Source organism: Rutilus rutilus, assembly GCF_951802725.1.
Source record: "Rutilus rutilus genome assembly, chromosome: 5".
In the NCBI taxonomy this organism is placed as follows: domain Eukaryota; kingdom Metazoa; phylum Chordata; class Actinopteri; order Cypriniformes; family Leuciscidae; genus Rutilus; species Rutilus rutilus.
The window spans coordinates 6,351,311-6,375,517 of NC_140213.1; the positions used below are offsets into that span (position 1 = coordinate 6,351,311).

Consider the following 24,207-nt stretch of genomic DNA (forward strand, 5'->3'; position numbering starts at 1 on the left):
CGCCTGATTAATAAACAACACCACACTGTTATTGTTGCTGTTAATATTGCGGTATAAATACGCATGTTGTCCTTTAACATCGGCACGATATAATACTTTATTTGTGTATCAATTTCACTGTAACACTGAAATATATTGATTGCATTAAACGGAAATAATGTATCTTGTCTCACGGCTGTAAACATAGGCTACAGATTAGATAAGATGTAACGTTCAATGAGAATGAAATTTAACCTTAACTTGAACAACATTAAGATTACCATTTTAATTTCATATATCCAGTTTATATATATATTATTATTATTATTATTGTATTTTTTTACATGAATAAAACTGTTAATCTTCCTCCCCAAGAAACACATTTTCCCACACCAGTTAGATGGGACTAAGTTAGAGGATCGCTCCCTCCACAATAACAAACAGGCAGTTGTCTGTACAGCTTCACCTTGGGTCCGGATGTTTTTATGACAAAGGAGTCTGTTTTGATGAAACACTGGTGGCTGTGATTGGCCCTGTTTGTTAAACATCACAAATAAGGGGTGGTGCGACCTCAAGCATTACAGTGGAGGGCTGGCTTCTTTGTAATAAAGGCTAAAATTAACCATTTGCCCCCTCACAAAAAAAGGCATCTTTATGAAGTATGTATAAGGGGCGTGGTCTTCCATATTGTTTACCCCCATTGATTGGTCGCATTTGAAGTTGTGCTTGAATATTTCTTACATTAAAGGGTGTGGCTTGGACCTTTACTGGTGTCCCAGTGCTTGACTGGTGTGACACAAATATCGCAATGAATAGATTTCATCCGCCACCCACTCCTTCCTCTTTGTCTCCTTTCAACTGCGCATGTCCCACAGTCAATAGAGACGTCTTCTTTAAGCAATGACATAACCGATCGGAGCAGTAGTATGTAACGCGACAATTCTCATGACATTGTATCGATAGGTTATTACAAACATTCAGTTGAGACGAACCTGTCTGCGCCCCTTCATTATTTCAGGTTCTAGTAATAAACTACTGCACTACCGCCGCAGCCTGCAGTGTCCAGCAGAGGGCGCAGGTGCATCACTTTATGACCCCCTCCATCTACACTTTAAAGGGATAGTTCACCCAAAATCACTGTCTGGTTACCAACATTCTTTAAAATATCTGATTTTATGTTCAACAGAAGAAAGAAACTCATACAGGTTTTGTATGAAACATCATTTTTGGTGAACTATCCCTTTAACTGGGACCCAGGAATAGACTTTTGTCCTCTGAACTGGTCATTATATTTTAGTGATTTTCTCTGACACTGTATATATGTCATAGTTTTAATGTCCTGTAAAGAGCACATGCAGGGCTTTTCAGAGAGACCAAATGTTGGAGGTTTCACCGTGACAACAACTTCTCCTTGGTCTTTTAAAATGACTGACATTAATTTGGTGATCAAATGTAGCACTCTAATGGAAATATGATAATATTTTGAAATTATCATTAAAATCGGACCAATTTTCTATTTGTTTGTCATGAATCAACATCTCAGGAAAATGTTATGGGGTTTCTAATCAAAATATTACCTTCTGTTACGGAACAGGGCATTGATTTCATACATGTCCGATGTAGAGACATGTTTATCAGGCATTTTGGGAGACACAATAAATGAATAGGGAAAGAAATGATATACCAATATTCCTATGAAATTTGAGATATTATTAGGAAAATGTTGGCAATTATTACTCCCATTACTACACTTCTTTTTTCATTACATGTTGCCTCAAGAACACATTAATATGCATATTAGATACAGTGTATAGATGCATTGTATTGAATGGCACTGCCCATTTATGGCCATTTTACCCACATATTGCATAAAGTAAAATGGTATATCAATTCATTCAGTTATATCTTTCATAACATCGTTAAGAATCATCTTAAAACAAAGTTTGGTTAAACAAAATCCTGAAAGTTAAAATTTAAATGGTGAATAAAAAAAACTTCCAATGTTATACATGTCATTTCATGTCTTTTATTATTTATTTTTTTCGAGTCCTGGTGTCCACTACAGAGGACATAGCATAACATATTAATAAAATATATTTTGTCAAAAATGTTTTCATCCCATTAGTTTTTTTTTTTATGCTCTAAACATGGAAAAAATACTAAATTCAGGTGTCAGAGAAATTCACTAAAATATAATGTCCACTACAGAGGACACAAGTCTGTTCCTGGGTCCCAGGACAGGAGGATATAGTAAGTACATTGTTGTTAATTAATATCACTCAGTACTTAAGTGTATAATTAATTACAATGTAACAAAGTGTAACCTTTTCTTTACAAAGTACACAACAGTTACAATCAGTTCTGTAATGTGATGCAGCCAGTTGGTGTAGACCTCAGTATAAAGGTATTTACTTAATAGTGAAGGTTATCAGATTTTATTAGGGACACCCATATATTTCTATAACTATATTCTTCAGACAAACTGCAATGGTATCACCCAATTTCACACCCTCTGAAATCCGCGTTTCCTGGTTTCCATGGTAGCGCCAACATTCTTTACGACAGCGTACTGCCGTATTCTGACAGACCGGTGTCGTACTTTTTTGCAGAATCACCATGGCGTCTGTGTTGAAAGAGACTGCGGGGTTGTATGAAACGCTGAAAGCCGAGTGGAATAAAAAGAATCCAAATCTGAACAAATGTGGCGAGATCCTGAGCAAGCTAAAGGTACGCCCGATGATATGGAAGTGTAACGTTACTCTTAAACTGCAGAAATGAGCCGTGCTTGTAGTGTGACGAGCAGTTAGCGCTAGTGCTGCTATCTAACGTTAGATCGGTCCAGTCGATTCCCATTCAACTTATTGACCAACACGTTATGCGTGTGTTTTAGTTTATTTATGTGATAAAGTACAGTTGACATTTTGTGAGCTGTATTGTGGCTTTGGGTTTGTTCCTCGCCAAAGTTACGTTAGCTAGCAGACAGACAATTCATACAGTAGGGAAACTAAATGACAGCGTTTGTGAACTGATAATTGATTTATATAATGTTTTTTTATTACTTACATTTCCTCGGGAAACTTATTTTTTAACGTGTTGAATAATGAAGAAAAATAAAGACCCTCAATTGATAGTTCTCATGATTCCTATATTGTCATTAATCCTATATTATTATAATCTCATATTATGTGTCTGCCATGTTTAATTTAAATTATTCTCATTATGTTGTGGTGGATTATTTTATTATTATTATTATTATTATTTTGGTAGATATCCCTGTTGGAATTGAACTTTCTACCGACTACTGGGACCAAACTAACCAAACAGCAACTTATCCTTGCCAGTGAGTATTTATGAACGTTTTACGATTGTTTTTAGCTGAAATTATATATCTATTTTAATTGCTTCAGTCATTTATTAATATTTATTCTTTTCTTTTTTTTTTTCTTCTTCACAGGAGATGTTTTGGAGATCGGAGCACTATGGAGCATCCTGAAGAAAGACATCCCCTCCTTTGAACGCTACATGGCTCAGCTTAAGTGTTATTACTTTGATTACAAGTAATGACATTTTTTTTGGTCTTACATCTTCTATCTGCTCACTATCACTTATTACTTACTTAAAGGGATACTCCACTTTTTTTGGAAATAGGCTCATTTTACAACTCCCCCAGAGTTAAACAGTTGAGTTTTACCGTTTTCGAATCCATTCAGCCGATCTCCGGGTCTGGCGGTACCACTTTTAGCATAGCTTAGCATAGATCAGTGGTTCTCAATTCCAGTCCTCGGGACCCCCTGCTCTGCACATTTTGTATGTCTCCCTTATTTAACACACCTGAACCAGATCATCAGCTCATTAGGAGAGACTCCATGAACTGAACTGAGTGTCTCAGATAAGAGAGACATACAAAATGTGCAGAGCAAGGGGTCCCGAGGACTGGAATTGAGAACCACTGGCATAGATCATTGAATCGGACAAGACCATTAGCATCTCTCTCAAAAAAAATGACCAAAGAGTTTCGATATTTTTCCTATTTAAAACTTGACTCTTCTGTAGTTACATCGTGTACTAAGACAGACGGAAAATGTAAAGTTGCGATTTTCTAGGCTGATATGGCTAGGAACTATACTCTCATTCCTGCGTAATAATCAAGAAACTTTGCTGCCGTACCATAAGTGCAGCAGGCGTAATGATATGACGCAGCGCCTGAAAATAGTCCCCAGCTCTGTAACTTCCAACGTGACCGGGACTAAGTTTGTCTAACCTATTAGACCTATTTTCAGGCGCTGCGTCATATCATTACGCCTGCTGGTCTAATTAAGACTAATGGTCTTGTCCGATTCAATGATCTATGCTAAGCTATGCTAAAAGTGGTACCGCCAGACCCGGAGATCGGCTGAATGGATTCGAAAACGGTAAAACGCAACTGTTTAACTCTGGGGGAGTTGTAAAATGAGCCTATTTCCAAAAAAAGTGGAGTATCCCTTTGAAGGAATAGTTCACCCAGTAATGAAAATGATCCCATGATTTACTCACCCTCAAGCCATCCTAGGTGTATATTACTTTTTTCTTTCAATAAATGCCTTCTGAAGTGAAGCGATGGGTTTTAGTAAGAAATCTATATCTAAAACTTTATAGACTATAATCACTGGCTTCCGGCAACTGCCGTGTGTTTAAGAGGGGTGACCTCTGACCTCATGTATGACGTGGGCATAGCGCAAGCTTAGGTGAGATAGTGATTACAGATTATAAAGTTTTAGATATCTGTATTTTTCTTACAAAAACTCATCGCTTTGCTTCAGAAGGCATTTATTAACTCACTGGAGGCATATGGATTACTTTAATGATGGATGAATATGCTTTTTGGATCTTCAAAAGTTTGGGCACTGTTCAATGCCATTACAAAGTTGGGAAGAGCCAGAATATTATTTAATATAACTCCGACTGTTCAGCTGAAAGAAGAAAGTCAAGGTTAAGCAAATTATAGGACAATTAAAATTGTAATATGCGCTGACAGCAGTCATGCTGAAACCGCATCTTGCCCATATCCTGTGTGTTGGTACCAAGTGTACAAAATGCCACATTTAAAAGGTCGATTAAAGACATATTGTGGGCAACTGTAGCAGGTCATCACGTGTATATTGTAAATATTTATATATACATTACACATACAATGAACATTGTATCATTCTTTCGAGAATAAATTGACATTCGGAAAGTTTTACCCTGAATTGTTTTGCTGGCTTTTTGTTTGCTCCTGTTACACTTTCCTCTCTTCCTCAATGCCGCAGGGAGGAGTTGCCCGAGTCGGCCTACAGGCACCAGTTACTGGGTCTCAACTTGCTCTTCCTGCTCTCCCAGAACAGAGTGTCCGAGTTCCACACAGAGCTGGAAAGATTGAGCGCAAAAGACATCCAGACCAATGTCTACATCAGACACCCAGTTTCGTTAGAGCAGGTGTGGGACACTTTTTACTCGTCACTTATATTGAATGCATTTGTCAATGTCTGTTTTGCTTGATTCCTACTTTTTTGCTTCTTCGTTTCAGTATCTGATGGAAGGCAGTTACAACAAGGTCTTCCTTGCCAAAGGAAACATCCCTGCTGAGAGCTACACCTTCTTCATTGACATTCTTCTTGATACCATTCGGTAGGGTTTTCTTAGTCTTAATGGCTAAATGTTGGTGATGAACCATGTTTTGGATCGTTTGGTCATTTAAATATGTTGTGTTTTGTTTGTAGAGATGAGATTGCAGGTTGTATAGAGAAAGCATATGAACAGATTCAGTTCAATGAGGCCACGCGGGTGCTTTTCTTTTCCTCTCCAAAAAAGATGACTGAATATGCGAAGAAAGTAAGTGTTCAATGTGTTCGTCAAATGTTGGCATGTCACGATCATGAATTTTGTGCTGCTGAGAATTAATTGTCATACAAATAATTGCAATTAATGATTTAATTCTGTTTGGTTTGTCACTTACATTAAGGGTGTGTTGACACTTGGCACGTTTGGTTTGATTAAAACAAACTATGGTGTGATCGCTCTGTTAGTGCGGTCCATTTGAACGTGTGAACTCTGCCGTCTGAACCCTGGTGCGCACCAAACAAGCGGATTGAGACCCTGAAAAGATGGGTCTCGGTCTGCTTCCAAACGAACTCTGAATGAAATATAAACGAATCACGGACCAAAGACATGTAAACTAATCAAAAACAGGACATGATGCGACCCTAAAAAGGACAGAATGCTCAAGCATAGCTGTTTTTTTCTCGTCATAGTGGCGATGTTGCCCATCACAGTTCGGTACAGGCGTCAGAACCGCGTCTCCTCGCAGCAGATCTTCGTTTGTGTGTGTGATCTGCTGCTGTTTTGACTTCGTCACACATTTTATAAGCTCTTCACGATCAAAATACCATCATATGTAGGCTATGCACATGCAACAAGTGCATTTAGCCCTGAACACAGCATTGTTTTGGATGTTTGGAAGTTCCGTCACAAAATATACGTAATAAAAGCCGACCAATCAGGTTATGAATATAACCCTATGTCTTTAAGTTCGATGTTAAAAATGCCAGTGTGAACGCTAATTTGACCAGGACTAAATTTTTGTTCGAACTACAAGTGTGAACACACCACAAGTCTAATGCATTATATTTTACTTGGAATTGTATATAATATAATAATAAAAATGATTATAAAACAGGCCCATATCATATCTGTAACATTACTTTAATGCATTGGAAATTAATAATATTTAACACTTATTTATCAATTATTTGTAATATAATACATTAAACCCACAAACCCTTATTTCTTGTGAAGGAGGACATATCTTGTGTACTTTATAACAATTTGTTTTATATTCTTTACTCCCTGGATTATTTTTAAATATAAAACTAAGATATCATTATTTGACTAGGAATTAGACGTAAAATAATTAATAATAAAAATAAACATAAGTAGCATTCTGCTGTTGGAGAGTGTGCTCAGTGCATTAAAGTAGTTAACAAGTCAATAACTAGATTAACGATCGATCAATCGACGAATTAAGATCGCTCATACTGTTCAAAATGACTAATCATAAAAGTAATACATTTTCTTGTCCCTAATAATCAACAGAATGGAGGAGAATCTGTAAAACGAACTGCAGCAGTGCTAAACTGTTCATTTATATAGTGTGATTCTTTTCCAAGCATCATTTTATTATATTAATGTATGTGGTTACAGTCAAATCATATAAAACGGTGAAATCGCTCCGGAACCGTCATGTCTTTCCTGTGTCATGACAAATCGTGTCCTCCCTCGTAATAGGGTCTCCCCAGACTGTCAGTAAACTGTCAAACTGACACGCCAACGGTCACTGTCGCCAGCGCTCCACTGAAAATGAATGGGACCATGTTGCTTTGTCGCTAGTGGTTATTTGATGAATGGATATTAATATGCTTTTTGTGCTCTGCAGAGAGGATGGACCCAGAGTCCCGATGGATACTACTCGTTCAGTACCCAGCACCAGAAGACAGAGGAAGTGAACATCCCCTCCACAGAACTGGCCCAACAAGTCATCGAGTATGCAAGGCAGCTGGAAATGATTGTGTAGTGTGGATCTGGCAGCATTTAGACACGTGTATACATAAAGGTTCACACTTGTTTATCCAAATAAAACCGTTGTACAGTAGCCCTATATCTGTACTCAGTTCAGACACCGGATGACACAGCCGCTAATAATGGCTCTCAGAGGATGAGACCAGAACGCTTTGACCTACACTTCGATATCAGTATCTGCCGGCGTCAGGATCTCTCTGTATGATTGTCTGGTGGGTGTGTCATCTGTTTTCAGGAACCTTCTTGCATTTCTTATCTAATGACTGGATCTCAAAAGGTTTTTTTGTTTTGTTTTTTGGAAGGGAGGGGTGGTTGGGATAAACATTTAATCTGTCCTATTTTGAATATTCACATGTTGTTCCTCTCAGCAAGATCTGATGGTTTTTATCAAGAGTGAGTTTGTGAAGAGAAGTGGGTCTGGCTGGCATGCCTGAGATGGATGTAAGCTAAACTTCACTGCTTATTCATTGTTGCCCTAGGAGTGTTCATTGAATTATTATACTCTTTTGCCCTTGCCTTGTATCCTAGCAACAGCGTGATGATTGCAGTTAAAAGTTTGCAGATGTTTTGTAATTGGTTGTTTCTTTTTTGTCCTGTAATGGGATGATCCCTCCCCTAAAGTGTCACGAGGCATTGACAATTCTGATGAATAAAATGTTTTTTTTGTGTGACTCTTTTATAAAATGTCTTCTGAAGCTCTGAATGTTGTCATTTATATTGTGCTAATTAGATGCAGGAACTACGGTGAAACATGTTAGTGTGTTTGTCTCAGATAAAAATAAGTCAGGTAAGTAGGTCTTCTAAATCAAAAATATGTTGTCAACAATCGGAAGAGGAAGGCACTGTTTGCAATGGATGCTGTACGATGTTTAGTTCATGTTCAGGCTAGACAGCCAACATTAAGATACACTTTAACATGCATATGATGTTGAGGCTGTTGGGTTTGCTGTATATATATAAGCCGGGCCCTTCAGGATGTGCTTATGTTTCAGTTTCATTCTGTTTTGCCTTGGGCTTGGCACATACTCGGGGTGTGTTTCTCTAGGCCTTTTTTAAGACTCGAAGGACTATGGTGGAGCATAGTTGAGAATAGAGATTGGCTTCATTTAAATCATTAGGTGGTTCTCAAGATTAATGGTCCATGGATTCATAGTGGTGTCAAGCAGAGGCATCGCCACATTGACTTTTCCAATAGGAGCCATCACTGGTGTCTGTGAAGGCCAGCAAATGCAGTTGTGCTGCATGCAAGACTATCAGATTTATTTATCTAGAATATTAGTGCTTTTCTTAAGTAAAGGTGCTTCTCCCAGTGTGGACAACCACAGTGGCAGATTCTAGATAGTGTGTTGTCAGTATTGTAAGTGTCTGCAGTGGTTGTGTTCTCTGTGGTCTTGCCTTTCGTCCTTCATGCTGGTTTTCCACTTTCACGTGAGGGAGGAACATCAACCAGTTTAGATCTGAAGGGGGTGGATTGGAATCCACTGCTGCTTCAATGTATATGTAATGAGTGATTATCATCAAGGTATTAATCAATATTTTTCCTTCTAAATATCACATGAGTTGAATGACTTCTCTGGAGATTTTACTTTGTTATAGAAGTTACCAGTGTGATTACTGAAATGTTCTTTTCATGTATTCTTTAATGTCAGTATTTGATATCTGAATGCAGTAACAGTGCTCTCTCATTTAACCCGGCTTCAAGAAATAAAATAGGGAAATGTTTTGTGTTTGAGAAAGGTCTTCAACATGTTAAAACACATAGGGGTCATTGAAGCCAATAGTTTAAGGGACCATTTGTCAGTTAAAGCCTATAGTTTCCAGTTAGACTAAAATGTAGCTCTTCTTGAGAAAGAACGCATTATCTTGATGTTTTGAGACGAGACTCCTGTTTATAGTTAGAGCCTGGCCAAATCCAACCTTGGAAAAGATGTGTGTCGGTATGTGTGTGTTAGTCTTCTTGCTTACAGGTTAAGGAACCACTGCCATTATTGGAGACTGACTGAGTTGTTGTTCGAGACATGCTGGCACCCAGCAACCCAAATCTGCGACCTGGAAGGTCACGACGTGCCTAACTTCAGGGTCCGAGTGTCAGCTGCATAATCTATGGAGATATGCTTCTGTCTATCTGTATATGTGTGGAAAATTACTATGTTTATCAATCTCTTAGCCAATCAGCATCATTCAACCTGTAAGCAATGATGTAGCTTAGACCTTGGAAATGGTATAACTGCTGTGATCTTTGTTACTGTAAGCGGGGCGGCCTACGAACTCCTGCGTGAGTCTTGAAGCTGAACTTCTGCTGATGAAACTGCAAACTATCTTCAGTAAAACTTTTCTTCAATATTTTATAATTCTTACTCCGGCTCTTCTTTCAAACATCTGGTCCTTGGGTCCTAAACTGTTAACCCCTAACAGACTGTACAGTCGAGGGCAGAGGATTTTCTGAGTGTTTTTGGTGTCAGATCCCCGGGGCCTGAGCTTTCACAATCTTTCTCCACTGTCGTGCTGGGGTGATTGTTGGGAAGCTTCTTTTGACAATAAGAATGAGCCTCTTGTTTTATTCAATTCTATAAAAGAAAACCAGTACACATCTAATGCAAAAACTAATATCTGGGTAATATTTAACCAGACTCTTAAAAATAAAGGTTCTTTATAGTGGAAAATAATTCTTAGATTTTCAAAATGTTCTTCACTCCAAGAAAAATGGTTTTAAGAACTGAAACCCAAAATGTTTTTTCTTGGCTTCACTGAAAAAAAAAAAAAAAAAAGCTTTATATTTAAGATTGACAAAAACAGAAAAAGTCCATTATTAGGATTTTTTTTTTTTTTTTTTTTTTTTCTTGTGGCATTTTCATGATAGTTGACCAAACTGAATACACTTGTATTAAAATAATTTAAATTGTTCATTTTGCATTGCATTTCAAGACACATAGTCAATTTGAGGAGAGTCATTTTTTTTTATTTCCTTTATTACTTCCGTTGTGTGCCCTTATTTTCACCCTCTTGAGTTTGCTGAGGTCTGTCGCATGTTTTCTTGCACTTCAGCACGTTGGCTTTACGCGGAGCTGGACTTGTACCCAAGCTGGTGTCTTTTTGGTTGTAGACGCAATTTCCCTCAGCATTTCAGGTACAATGTGTGCTGTCTAATAAAAGATCTGCCCTTGTTAGCACAGACTTTAACCTTTCCTCTCTTGGATCCTGTTGAGGGCCCTTCCTCTCGCGAAGGTTTTAATTTAACAACATGTTATTGTGAATGCAGCAGCCGACATGTTGGTCTGGGCAACTCTCCTATCATACTGTTCATGATACTGTACAGATTTAAGTATTTTAGAGGAGAATGGGGTCAGTTGTCACATGGGTCATGTGGACAATATGTCCCAGAAACTAGAAGGTTTTGAATCAGAAGTAATTTTTCCAGCAATAATAGTTTTGTATAAAAAGTTCAAACATCTTCACTTTCGTAAATATCAAACCATATTCTGTTTTGGCTAAACAATTACAACATATAAAACGTTACGAGTTTAAAACCAACATACAAAACCAATGCTGGAGTTTTGACTCAAAACCTTATAAGATAAAGCATTTGTCTTCGGGACTGGAATATTATCACATTTTTTTATGAATTCCATAAATTCTAAACCTAATCAAAAGGTATATATCCAGCTGAAAGAGTTCATTGTTGATAATGGATTATTTCTGTGATTTTGTCCTACAGAAAAATAATCTATTGTCCATCGTTTTTGTAATTGTGTAAAAACAGATTTAGGATATGTAAAATTGTATTAGATGGAAAACAGATATTATATTCAAGATGAATAATTTTGATAAATGTATTATTCCAAGTTATTTTTCTTGTACAACTTGAGAACTTGTAATATTGTTAGACTTTTTGATTAATGAATGGATGTTATATACACTGGCATTTTTGTGTAAATGTGTACATTTTTGTATTGTTCTAATACATTAAAAAGGAACAGCTGTTACAGAAGAATAATATAATATAAGACTAATTGAACAAGTAAAAGAAAGAGCAATATTTGTCAGTAATATGACAGTATGACGTTTGCCCCGTTCGAACGAATTATGAAACAAAAACATCCAATCTAGAAATTCTAAATATTCATTTCTAGGCTATTAAAGGTTCCACATGGCGTTTTCCGTTGTTCTTTTGACTGTTTTTTTTTTAACGGTCACATATTTGAATTAAACCGCGCAATTAAATTCGCGCGCAAACATTCATTGTTCAATTGATGACTTTTAATATAGCAAACATGTATTATTTAAGCTCTACCGTGCTGTAGCTTAATGTACTTTTCCCAAATTGTTGAAAGAGAGCGAGACGGACTGTTTATTTGAGTAATAAAGGCTCGACGCTGGCGTGGCTGTTTATCAATGGTGGGCTATCAGTGAACATGAATGGGGAGTTGGAGATGAATGGAGACTCGCTGCTGTGAATTCTGTCATGGCGTATAGAGCTGTGTGAGAGCTGTCCAAGGTACTGACGCTCTGCACTATATTAACTGAGTTTGTGCACTATTCACAATGTTACTATTAATTAAAAAAAAATTTTTTTTACATTTATCTTTCTAACATTAATTGTCACTCTCTTTTCAGATTTAACAATGGTGATTGCTTGAGCACATGGACATTTTTAGAGCCATATCGCTCCAAATGTCCTGACAGCAACAAAACTGGACCGATGCAGCTCCCATTCGGGGACACTGTGTCCATCCACGAGTGTGTTTAATATGAGTGTGTGAGAACTGCTGTAGACAGGTAGAGAGAGAGAGAGAGAGAGAGAGAGAGAGAGAGAGAGAGAGAGAGAAACAGGGAGGGAGTGATTGAGAGAGAGAGAGAGCGAAGGAGGGAGGGAGCGAGAGAGGGAGGACGATGATGATGCTGCCGGTGGAAAATGGCTGCTGCATCCTCGAGCCCATCCGAAACCATATGAAGGTGGACAGAGAAAGACAAGAAAATGAGAGCAGCAGCGAGCACAAGGAGTGAGTGAAAGAGAGACTGTGTGTGCGTGCGTATGTGAGCGAGAGTGTGAGAACGCGCGCGCGCGTGTATGTGTGTGTGTATGAGTGTGAGAACGCACGCGCGCGCGAGTGTGTGTGTTCGGTAAGAAGGGGAATAAAAAAGACGAGAGACCGGGGGGCAGCCAGCTCGAAGCGGCGGGCAACACCGAGCCATGGAGGGCGAGTAAGTCCATGCATTTTTATTTGACCAGAACAGACTGATTGATTTGCAGCACCTCTAATGGACTGTAAGATGCTCACGCGAGACCATCTGATGTTAGATGCTCATAAACACTATTACGCAGCTATGGCTATCAACACTGTACACCATATTCTCCATATACATCCAACATTTGATGAATATCGCCAATGAATGGGCCTTATCTGAAGTGCACTATATAAAACGCCTTCAATGCCGCGCATAGGGTGCAGTAAGAGACGGCTTTTTGTCTCGAGGATGGTGTGTGAGGAGGCTCCACGTATAACCACCAAATACATCCATGAATTATAAAACGTGTCGTTAAAAAATCGACGAATTATGGCGAGTTTTCTGGCGTCGGGAACACATTGGCGGGATGGAGGCGCGGAGGGATGCTTTTATCAACGCGTCTCGAGTTTCATTATGATTTTTAAAGCCAAACTTTATGAATGAAATGTGATTTTTCTCTCACCCCCCTCCTCCTCTTCATGTCTCCCCCTCCCCCCAGCGCTTCTCTTCTTCTTCTTCTCCTTCTTCTTCTTCTTGTCCATATCCTCCTTTCACCCACTCATCTGCCCATTGAATTCGCTGTGCTGTAGCATATATGTAGTTTTATTCATTCATAAAACAGCGGGATGAACGAATGAGTGCGCGTGAACGCGTGTTGATCGGACGATATGACGGTGCAATGCTTATAATAACGGAAACCGTTCAAAATAATACAAATGGGGCTCTGAATCAAAATGGATGTGATTTCATAGCGTTTATTGTAATGGAGCTTGTCGGACTGGAAAAGCGCTACGAGGGCCTTTATGGCGAATGGGCGCGTTCATTGATACATCTCAGGGAGGAATATAACTCTTCATCTCCCACCCTCTCCCTCATCATCTCCACACATTTCATTCCCCTCAGGCCATTCATTTATTTACGGTTTCTTTCTTTGTGCTACTCCCTCATATTAACATGGAGCCATTATGTCCTTTGTTGTTTTATATTGGTGTCATTGTGAATGTAGAATGGCTATATTAAGGACTTTTCTACAGAAATGAGCGATGGCTGTAAACGCTTGTTCCGTGTGCGCGCGGAAAGTGTGATTAGATTTTCCTCGCCCACGTGACCGTCCATTAAAAAATCGCGCTGTTTCCTCCCATTGTTATAATCGTGCTTCACTGTTTATATATTCTAGACTGAACCTGTAGTTTATGGAATGCACAAAAGCACACATGACGGTGTGATTTAAGATTATTCATTCCATTTAACACAATAAATCAGTCCTCGCCACCATACCACACCACCTTGTCTCAAGAAATCATTCAAAATTCACCTGTATCCCCTCGTCTATTTAAGAATGTAGTACTTACAGAAGCCTACATGATTTTAAAGGACGATTTTTTTTAATACCACACATAAAATGCATTTTTACCTGACAGATATCACTGAAATGACAAATCACACCTGTCTCTGTCATCGTAAAACTAGTCGGGGAAGCGGGCCCGCCCTTTTTTAACCAATCAGAAACGAGATCTCGTCCTGTCAATCCAAAGAAAGTTGGGGTTTGCTTTGCTGACATATCTTTTGGGCGGGAGAAGGGACGTGTCTAATTAGTGGCTAAATCTGGCAGATGTTGTCAAAAGGGATCAAATCAATTACAGCACCTTTAACACCAACATAAAAATTGACCCTACACCTTTAATGTATGTTATGGCTCTGTGGACCACTCATAAGCAGGGTAAGGTTCCTCCCAAAGAAGGCTTGATCCTCCCTGAAGGGCATCAAAATAAGATGTTGAGGGGGTCAAAGAAAGTAGTCTATAATATGAAGCTTTACCTGTAAATATGAAGATACATTTCTAGCTCTGACTTATTTTAAGTACTCATAAGTACACATTTATTCAAACGTCTTCAAAATATTTGATCAAATTGTAATAACCACCTCTGAAATGACTGAAATGATTTGGACTAACATCATCATGGTGTGGGCAAGGAAAAGAGCCTAACATGTTTCATCCTCTCCTTCAGTCATGTGTCTTCTGCCAGCTGTGACCATCACATGAACCATATCGACCCTTTTCACATTTACGGGTTTCTCAGAAGCGTAAGTCGTCATAGTTGGGTACATTTCTATAGCGGTGAATGAGAGACTAAAATTAAATGTATTTTTGTGTTCCCATTTGCTCAAATCGCAAAAGAAAAACTCCACAATAGTGTTTTCCCAACTTTCAATAGGAGGAAGAAAATAGAGAGAGATTGATAGTGGCAGTCAGAAGAGAGAAGGGTGTAAATTTTACTGAAATTTTACCACAGCCGCTGTATTAGTAACACCCTCACTGCAGCGTTAACTAGTTTTTTGTAATTTGATGCAAAGGTAATACAATACAAGGTATAGTGTTATAAATGTACATACTTTTTTTTAAATATATAAATAAAATATAAAAAACGTTGCAGATTTACGATGCTATTGACTGTTAAAACGCATTATCACAGTTTGTGAAAAGGGTCCATTCTAGGCAAAAGGTCCCTCCCAAAACCCTGTTTTCTAGCCCCAAACTGACTGCAATTGGCTGGCTTGAAAAAAAAGGAGGATTGTGTTCAAGGCATTTTCACTACTAAGTACCTGGGAAATTTCCGCCAATTCATTAGTGCTTTCTAATAATAATATGTTTGTCTTTGTAATCTTTTCTTTAAAATGTAATAACTTGTTCATTGTCCGAAACAGCCTTTCTTCCGATGATGTCCAACCACTTTAACATCTACTTTTCATGATCCAATAATCTTCATCTGGATAAAATCCGGTGTCCCACCTTGCCTTTTTTTTCTCACTGACTATTCAGTTTCACTTGGGAATGCATCCAGAAACATTACAGAAGCAAAATGGGTTATGAACGACAATTTTAACGAATGAATAATAATTTCATTTTTAATGTAATTAAATTTTGGCGAACGCTAATTTAAAGGTCCCGTTGCATGCGATTCCATGTTTCAAACTTTAGTTAGTGTGTAATGTTGCTGTTAGAGCATAAATAATATCTGTAAAATTATAAAGCTCAAAGTTCAATGCCAAGCGAGATATTTTATTTAACAGAAGTTGACTACAAAAAACGGCTCGATTGGACTACACCCCTCTACTTCCTTCATTAGTGACATCACCAGAACCGTTTCTTGACTAACCTCCGCCCACAGGAATGCTCCCTCAACTCTACTGGCTACTTGCGCACTTCTTATAACTTAGCCTACTGTGTTTACTCAGCTCTTACGGTGATTTTCTGAAGTAAAACTGACGCTTCATCTTTTGTGTGATGTACAATAAACTTTATTAAACTCATCAGTACATGTTTGATCATCATTCAGACAGCAGACTTGTAGGCTATTAATAAATAATGGATACATAGCCTACAAGCAGATGACAAATACGTTATAATAACCGTAATTAAACTACTAAACCATACCTGTTTCATCTCTATACAGCAATCTGACTCTGTAGGCATTATTGTCCGACTCGAAATGAACGCCGTTACTGAGAGTTTCTGATATTATCATCATTCCGTGAGATGAATTTTTCCTGACAGACTGAGCACGAGCTCATGAAGCTCCGCCCCCTGTGTCGTCCAGCAGCACCTCATTTGCATTTAAAGGGGACACACTGAAACGGCTCGTTTTTCTGAGCCCCAAAAAATGTCAATTTAAACATGCTGTAAAAAATGATCTGTTGGGTATTTTGAGCTCAAACTTCACATACACACTCTGGGGACATCAGAGACTTATTTTACATCTTGTGAAAAGGGGCATAGAACGGGACCTTTAAAGCTACAATATGTAAGATTTTTGTAATAAAATATCCACAAATCACTTGCACAGTGTGATATATTTCCTGCAGCTGTGTACTTACAATATCCCAAAAGTTCAATTTTATATAATGGCTCGTCCTTGTTCACTTGTCGCCTGTCAATGACGTAATATCCGTGTTATCCCTGGCGCTCGTGCTGACATAGTAACCATGGCGACAGACGTGGACAACTGCGTTACGTCTAGCGGCACGCTCACGCTGTTGTTGTTTCGTTCAAACATTATGGACCATGGCAAGCAGACTTTGGGACAAAAGGAGAACTAAAACGAGGGTGGCGTTTTCGAGATGCCGAGAGCTCCACGTCCTCGACTAACTTTGACTTGACAGAGACGCCGCTCTTGCATGTACTTTATTATCAGCAGCCATATCACCCTGTAGCCCAAGACTGGTTGCCCACTGAAGCTAACCAGGGCTGAGCCTGGTTAGTACCTGGATGGGAGACCTCCTGAGAAAACTAGGTTGCTGCTGGAAGAGGTGTTAGTGAGGCCAGCAGGGGGCGCTCACCCTGTGGTCTGTGTGGGTCCTAATGCCCCAGTATAGTGACGGGGACACTATACTGCCAAAAGAGCACCGTCCTTCGGATGAGACGTAAAACCGAGGTCCTGACTCTCTGTGGTCATTAAAAATCCCAGGATGTCCTTCGAAAAAGAGTAGGGGTGTAACCCCGGCATCCTGGCCAAATCTGCCCCTTGGCCTCTGTCCATCATGGCCTCCTAATCATCCCCATATACTGATTGGCTTCATCGCTCTGTCTCCTCTCCACCAGTATGCTGGTGTGTGGTGGGCGTTCTGGCACAATATGGCTGCCGTCGCATCATCCAAGTGGATGCTGCACATTGGTGGTGGTTGAGGAGATTCCCCCCTTCCATATGTAAAGCGCTTTGAGGTCTCAGAAAAAGCGCTATATAAATGTAACAAATTATTAAATTTATTAGACAGGTGAGCAAATGTACTTAAAACGAATCAATGTTATTTAGCTCAACATGATGGAATGTTAGAATATGATCAGTATGTTATTCTAATGTTGATCTAGCTAACTGCTAGTCTCATACAGATGAACTAGCACATAGAATAACATTAGAACTTTCAACACACTCAAATGCAGTTTAGTGTGATAGCGCTGCGTTACCTCACAAGTTTCATTCGTATAATAAACTGACCTGTGTGAGTAGTAATTCAGCACTTGCGGGTAGTTCGAATGTAGAATGAAATGTCCTTATTCCTTTATATCTGCGTGACTAGCGTGTGACGCTGATATCTGTCTCTCATTAGCAATCGCAACCTGCTTCAAACCACAGTCATGTTAAAAACATCAATGTATTCACTCATCCATAAACATTATTAGATCCTTCGGCATGAGGACAAGTTCCATCTTCTTATGCGTCGTTTGTTATTGTAAGAGGCTAGCGACCCCTAGCGGCGAAAAAAATTACATATTGTAGCTTTGAGTGGATATTGCAGGCTAATAACGTTACTTCTTTTACACATCTTTACACCGTGTCTCTGTAACGCAGTGTCTTTTCTCTATTATTTACCATTTACCTTTATTTTAAGGATATTATTTCCATATGTTATACTGATGGTTGCGTTTTGTTCTTTAACGGCCTTTGTCTCAAAGTCTGTGTGTGTGTGTCTGTGTGTGTGGGTGTTTGTGCTCAGCTGGCTAGTGCACTCACTCCTTTTACTCCCCTAACAGTGTGCGTGTCCGAGCGGTGGTGATGACACGTGACGATTCTAGTGGTGGCTGGGTGCCCCTTGGAGGTGGCGGCCTCAGTCACGTGATCATTTGTAAGGGGCGGAGCTCTGAAGGTCGTGGGCGGAGAGAGTACGTCATACGCGGAGAACGGCTACGCGATCGAGCAGTGAGTGTGTGCGTGTGTGTTCATGCCTGTCTTTGAGTGCACTGATGTTCCCTCAGCCTGACAGTCCCGGTAGTTGTAGCCATTTAGTAGTCGCCGTCACGAGTGGCCCGCAAGTGACCCGCCTCTCTTTCTTCATGTAGCCTGTGCTGGAATGCGCCATTCAAAAGGGTCTGGTCTACAACAAGGTGAACCCCATCTTCCATCACTGGCGTGTGGAGGAGAGGAAGTTTGGTCTGACCTTCCAGAGTCCAGCTGATGCCATCTCCTTCGAGAGGGGGCTTCAAAGTGTCCTTGATAAGCTGGACAGAGGTACAGAGCAGCAAAAGACAGAGAACAGGAAGCTGGAGCCAAAGAAATGAATGTAGTTTACATTGAGTATGTGTCAGTCAGTTTTAATACCTAGTAACCCTGTTGTTATGGCCTCTAAATGTACCAGTCCAGAGAAGACGATGCCATGAAAGGATAGTGCAAATGTCTAATGTGTTTTAGATGATCCCATTTTCTTTCTTGACATTTTTTTTTTGTTTGTTTGTTCATTTTTAACATTTTCCTGCAGGATCCGACTCGCCATCCTCCTCGACTCCTGAAGAGGGCGACACCGAGGATGACGGTCAAGCAGTGAGTGTTTTTATCACGTCAAAGTGCTTCAAAGTATCTGGTTCATCTTCGCGTCTATCTTGAGATTTACAGTACTTTTCGTGCCTAGATCCCTGTAAAGTCATCATAGACATTGAAGTCAGTAAAACCAAAATTGACCCTATTTATTTTCTTAACTCTTTCCCCGCCATCGTAAAAAAAGAAAGAAAAAGTTGCCAGCCACCGGCAGGATTCAGAACGATGATCAAAACATAGATGGAGTACATCGAGTCTATCAACAACACCCCCAGATCTTCACAGTCCTATAGCTCGCCCTGGGTCGATATTTCATTCAGTAACGTTTGGCAGTTTTGATTTATATGCAGATTAATGCTGATGATCATTATTTTTATATGCATATAATTGCTTGTTTCTGCTTCTTCTTTGCCTGTGTTTTGATCATGAGATTCGGTTCTCTTTCAGAAGATTCGTAATAGTGCCCCCTACTGTTTAAAAGTGAAAACATGGAAAGCCAGAAATTTCCGTCAATGGCAGAGAAAGTTAATATACTGTATGTTCCTGGATTTGTTATGCACGATTTATCAGTGCATGTTATTCCAAAGAAAACTGACAATCAAAATGTAATAAATCACTCTACCATTTCCTATCTATAATCTTGCTAATTATTTAGCAACTTGGTCACTTTTTGCACCGAACAGTTTTACATAAAGTCAAAGCAGAGTCATGATTGGGTGATCCAAACTACACCAGTCATCTCTACACCGTATATTCCTCCATCTTGTGTACATCCTGTCGGCTTTAGCATTAGGTGGTTCTGCATGTTTGATGACTTGCAGTCTGTCTCAGTCTCATACAGGGAGTGAGTCGTCGTCCAACAGCAGAAAAGAGATGCTGCCCAAACCCATTACCATTGTGACCAGCGAGTCCTCCTCCACCTGTTTTGTGCGCTCCACAGAGGAGTTCGCGTACGGGACAGGTCACGTCGTCACGACACAGACCCCGGCCCAGGTAAAGGATTCACATTGCTTGAAAGTTGATTCCAGTTGATTTTTATTCATGTCGATTTCATGGTTTTAAAAACCTTTTATACCATTTACAAAAAAAGGTGTAGATTTAATGACTCTAGAAATTTAACACGTTGCAACCGTCAATTTAAAGTAATAACATTTTAACACACGTGAATGTACTCAACAAGATAAAAAGCATTTTTTGTACAAATATCATGAATTAATAATTCATAAAGAGTATGTTTGTTGGATTTTTTGTTTTGTTGCATGCTGGTTGCACCACGTTATATTTCGGTCACACACCACAGGACGGTCGTATCAACCGCTAGATTTTTAACTTTAATATCAAAATGAAATTTAATTCAGAAATGATGCGAATTGGTGTATTTAAGCCACTGTATGAATGAGCTGCGTTCTTATTGTATTTTTGAATGAATGATTTGATCCAGACAAATGCAGAGTTACATTCAGTCCTCACTCTTCTCTCACCGCAGATCCACACCCGACCCGCCCAGCACCAGCTCACCCAAGTCACAGCCGTGTTGAACCCTCCGGCACCCCCTCCGCCGCCTCCGGCCCCCCCGACCCCCCCCACAGCGCCCCCTGCCTCCTCTCCCCTCTCCCCGCTCTCGCCCACCATCTCCCTGCTGGAGGAAGGGGACCTCCGCAGCCTGGACCCCTGCAAGGACCTGTGGGGAACACGCGGCTACGAGGACTACCGACGCGCCGGTGCCACGCGGACCAAGGTGGGCGGGCTGACGGGGGGCGTGGTGGTGAGCGGCAGCCAGGACAAGACCGAGCTGTGCGTGGTGCGCTTCGAGAAAGAGCTGGCCGGCGTGGGCACCACAGGCTGCGAGGTCACCGTCATGCTGGACACCAAAGGTTCTCAGTGCAACTCTTCGCCCACCTGCATGCCCAACGCCGTGCCGGGGGTGTCGTCGGCCAGCGGCTCCCCTCAGGAGACGGGTAAAGGCTCGCCCTCTCCCTGCTGCATCCACGCCTCTCTCGCCACGCCACGCTCTCGGACTCGCAGGCGCGGGGGCGGCGGAGGGGAAGCCATCTCTCCGGACGACGACAGCTCCTGCCCACAGGGCTCCTCCTCCTGCTCGTCCCGCTGCGTGTACTGCCGCTCCGTCTTCAGCGCCTCCGAGAACGGACGGGGCCGCTGCCGGGACGCCCCGGACCCCGCGCTACACTGCCTGCGCCAGTGGACGTGCGTGTGGTGCGCAGAGAGCCTGCTCTACCACTGCATGTCGGACTCCGAGGGCGAGTTCTGGGAGCCGTGCTCGTGCGAGGACTCGATGGGCGGCGGGCCGCACCCGCTGTGCTGTGCCCGCTGGACGGCGCTGCTGGTGCTGTCTCTTTTCGTGCCCTGCATGTGCTGCTACCTGCCCCTGCACGCATGCCTGCGCTGTGGGGAGAGATGCGGCTGCTGCGGAGGGAAGCACAAGGCCGTGCGATGAGGCCTGAGCGGGGGGAGGGCGCGTGGGCGGGGCTTATTGTGACGGGACGGGAGCACAAGGAGGAACAGCCGTAGAGCCAGATCTCCTACATAAACCTTCACGATAATATCCCCTCGCCCCCACCGAGGCCGTCTGCTGCATTCCGCTCTTTCTATTCTGCGCTCGGACCCTTCTCGCTCGTACCGGCGGTGGGTGCATGGGTTCGGGGAGGTTGCTCTCTGATTTGCTGGTCGTTGGGGTCAGGGGTCGTCTCCGGGAGGTGGGGAGTGAATGGGGTTCAGTGACGTGTAAACATTTGTTCGTTTTCTTTTCTCCTGGGTTCTGTTTTTTTTTTTTTTTTTTTTTTTGGGAGAAAATATGAGATGAAAAAATGTTTATAGATAATGTTATCAGACCTATTTTGAGTATCTTATTTTACTTGAACTACTGAAAGATAATTTTTTTTTTTTGCAATTGATTTAACAAATACACTCCCCTCGTACCTCTAAGTTGATGAGTTTTACCTCAATGTCCAGAGGAGAGTAAGGCAAATGGAGAAAGAGACTTATTTTGGGGGCTGTGTGCTGTGGTGAGGTTTTGTATATGGTCTTTGCGGTAGGTTTTTCACGCACGTTCGGCCAGAACATATTTGTGAAGGAGAACATTTTGATGTTGTACCACTTTTAGTTGTTCGAGGACAGGGAACGTGAACGGTCTGATCGAGGGCAGTTTCACCAAAACCACCACTTTCACCACATATATGGACACATACATGCTCATTCTTCTGTTAAGAGTATAGTTGTGTTTAACTTGCCAACAACTGAGAATCTTGCCTATATTTAAAGGATAGACCAAAAAAGTTGAGAGATAATCTAGTCCTGAAACATTTGCACAGCAGATGTAAACCGAGGCCTTGAAATGTTGTTGTACACACCACCAAAAATACAGTGCAAATGAGTTATTATTAGTCAGCGGTAAAGAATAAAAGAGAAAAGGACTGTTGTGTGTGACACAACACTTTAACTTTATCTGTTAGTATGGCAACAAGAGAAGTACTCAATCATTAACTATAATGGGTTATACTGCACCTCACGTGTCCTGACCAGTGCAATTTTGTCTGTGTTGTTCCAGTTAGCCCCGCCCACAGTAAAATCCCATTGGTCCGAAAGCATAAAATGTGTTCTGATTGGCCGTGATTGTGTTACAGGATATTTTCATCTTCACTGTGGACAGACAAATTACTTGACACTGAAAACTTGTTGCCTGGTTAAAGCCCGTTGTTAAAGTGAGAAACGTAAAGATTTTTAGACCAATCAGTTCAAACGCTGACCGGCGTAACGGTTTGGACCTCGAAGTGTTAAGAAACATTGCTTTAAATGATCTCAGAGCTGCTATTTCAACTCCCCTAAACTTGTCTTACCTCGCTGCTAGTCATGAGGAGTTAGGGAATCAGACACAGCCCTGTAGTCAATTTTGGACAATGACTAAATTATGACATCAGTGATGGGGGAGAACTAACGTCCAATTCCAAGAGGTTTCTCCAAGTTACGTAGGAATCAATGTTGTATTAACTGCTCATTAGAGTCACTTTAAAAGAAAGGGTTTTTACAGCAGGATGAACCACTGGACCATTCAATCTACAAACATGCATTGCATATCATTGTCCATTTGGACTCATTTCAATCCATTTTCAAAGACGTGAAACATTCTCTTGCACTCACACACACTCACTCACTCACTCACTCTTTATGGGCAGAATAGTAGAGAAACACAAAAAGACCCAAAAATAGCACTGGAAAAAAGAGAACTTTGAGAGATGAGACCACCCTTGAGGGCCCTAGTCATACATCCTATTAATAAATGTGCCTTTTGATTTATTTAACCAATAACCTATAATTTCTAAGTAACGATGTACCTAAATACTCATTTTCTTTTTTCGGGTTGTTTATTTCTGCCAATGTGCATATTTTAACATGTATGTGTCTATTAGTTTGAAAAGTAATCAATGGAAAATATTACCTGTTTATATATTTATTGAGATATTTATTCTAATTCTTTATTTATTTTTGGAGACGGGTTTTTATTTTCTGTGCTGTCTTACTTCTCTGACTTTGTGCCAATTTGCTGCTTTGAGGTGTTACATATCGTGGGTTTGTATCATTAATTAAACCCTAACTCTATATTTTAATGAAAAGTTTGCACTCTGAATCGTGTTTACATGTGTTTATGTGCATTAGTACACTAATACTGGGATGGCATGATACGGCATTCACTCATAACCACAGTATCAGTGTGGTGTGTTACAGCACAAGGCAGCAATAGTGAATTGTGCTCCATTCAGATATCCACTTGGATTAGGACGGATTTCGGGAAGAACCGTCCAGGTCACGTTTCGCCCCAAAATCAACAGAAAAATGTAAGAGGTAAAATAAACATCAAAGATGCTTTGCCACAAGCTGCTTCTGCCACTGTAGGAACTACACTAACTCTGGTGATGCAGATCTTCTTCCAAGATGGTATTCCTTGGAGCATCCACATTGTTGGAACCCTTCCGCATCATCAGCAGGGATCTCAGGGTCTCAGGTGTTTCGCCCCTTAACCTGAACACCTCGCCTGAGTGGGGCCATGAAGACTGCCTAGCCTTCACCTGCAGAAGGATTCCAACTG

At 40.7% G+C, this 24,207-nt stretch overlaps 2 protein-coding genes across 4 annotated transcripts; both read left to right on the plus strand.

Moving 5' to 3' along the window:
- The first annotated feature begins 2,468 nt into the window (after positions 1-2,468).
- On the plus strand, positions 2,469-8,243 carry psmd8 (proteasome 26S subunit, non-ATPase 8). Its single transcript, XM_084409305.1, has 7 exons — positions 2,469-2,706; positions 3,247-3,319; positions 3,434-3,536; positions 5,268-5,433; positions 5,525-5,625; positions 5,718-5,829; positions 7,430-8,243. The coding sequence occupies exons 1-7, from the start codon at positions 2,596-2,598 to the stop codon at positions 7,565-7,567; spliced, it is 804 nt and encodes a 267-aa protein (XP_084265431.1). The 5' UTR covers positions 2,469-2,595; the 3' UTR covers positions 7,568-8,243.
- A 4,220-nt stretch (positions 8,244-12,463) lies between these two features.
- spred3 (sprouty related EVH1 domain containing 3) lies at positions 12,464-23,755 on the plus strand. 3 transcript variants are annotated; one of them, XM_084410143.1, is made up of 6 exons: positions 12,464-12,774; positions 18,329-18,494; positions 18,635-18,803; positions 19,051-19,112; positions 19,938-20,099; positions 20,593-23,755. In XM_084410143.1, the coding sequence occupies exons 1-6, from the start codon at positions 12,764-12,766 to the stop codon at positions 21,559-21,561; spliced, it is 1,539 nt and encodes a 512-aa protein (XP_084266269.1). In that variant the 5' UTR covers positions 12,464-12,763; the 3' UTR covers positions 21,562-23,755. The 3 variants fall into 3 exon arrangements, with proteins under 3 accessions (XP_084266269.1, XP_084266268.1, XP_084266270.1); XM_084410142.1 differs by having other exon boundaries at positions 12,467-12,572; XM_084410144.1 differs by lacking the exons at positions 12,464-12,774; positions 18,329-18,494 and having other exon boundaries at positions 18,654-18,803; positions 19,928-20,099.
- Positions 23,756-24,207: the final 452 nt, after the last annotated feature.

Excerpts from the sequence above, each read along its gene's own strand:
- psmd8 (XM_084409305.1), top strand. The coding sequence starts at position 2,596 with ATGGCGTCTGTGTTGAAAGAGACTGCGGGGTTGTATGAAACGCTGAAA. Across the intron at positions 2,707-3,246 it reads AGATCCTGAGCAAGCTAAAG|ATATCCCTGTTGGAATTGAA; the intron begins GTACGCCCGATG and ends TTATTTTGGTAG. Across the intron at positions 3,320-3,433 it reads ACAGCAACTTATCCTTGCCA|GAGATGTTTTGGAGATCGGA; the intron begins GTGAGTATTTAT and ends TCTTCTTCACAG.
- spred3 (XM_084410142.1), top strand. The coding sequence starts at position 12,469 with ATGCTGCCGGTGGAAAATGGCTGCTGCATCCTCGAGCCCATCCGAAAC. Across the intron at positions 12,573-18,328 it reads AGCAGCAGCGAGCACAAGGA|TGTGCGTGTCCGAGCGGTGG; the intron begins GTGAGTGAAAGA and ends CTCCCCTAACAG. Across the intron at positions 18,804-19,050 it reads CCTTGATAAGCTGGACAGAG|GATCCGACTCGCCATCCTCC; the intron begins GTACAGAGCAGC and ends ATTTTCCTGCAG.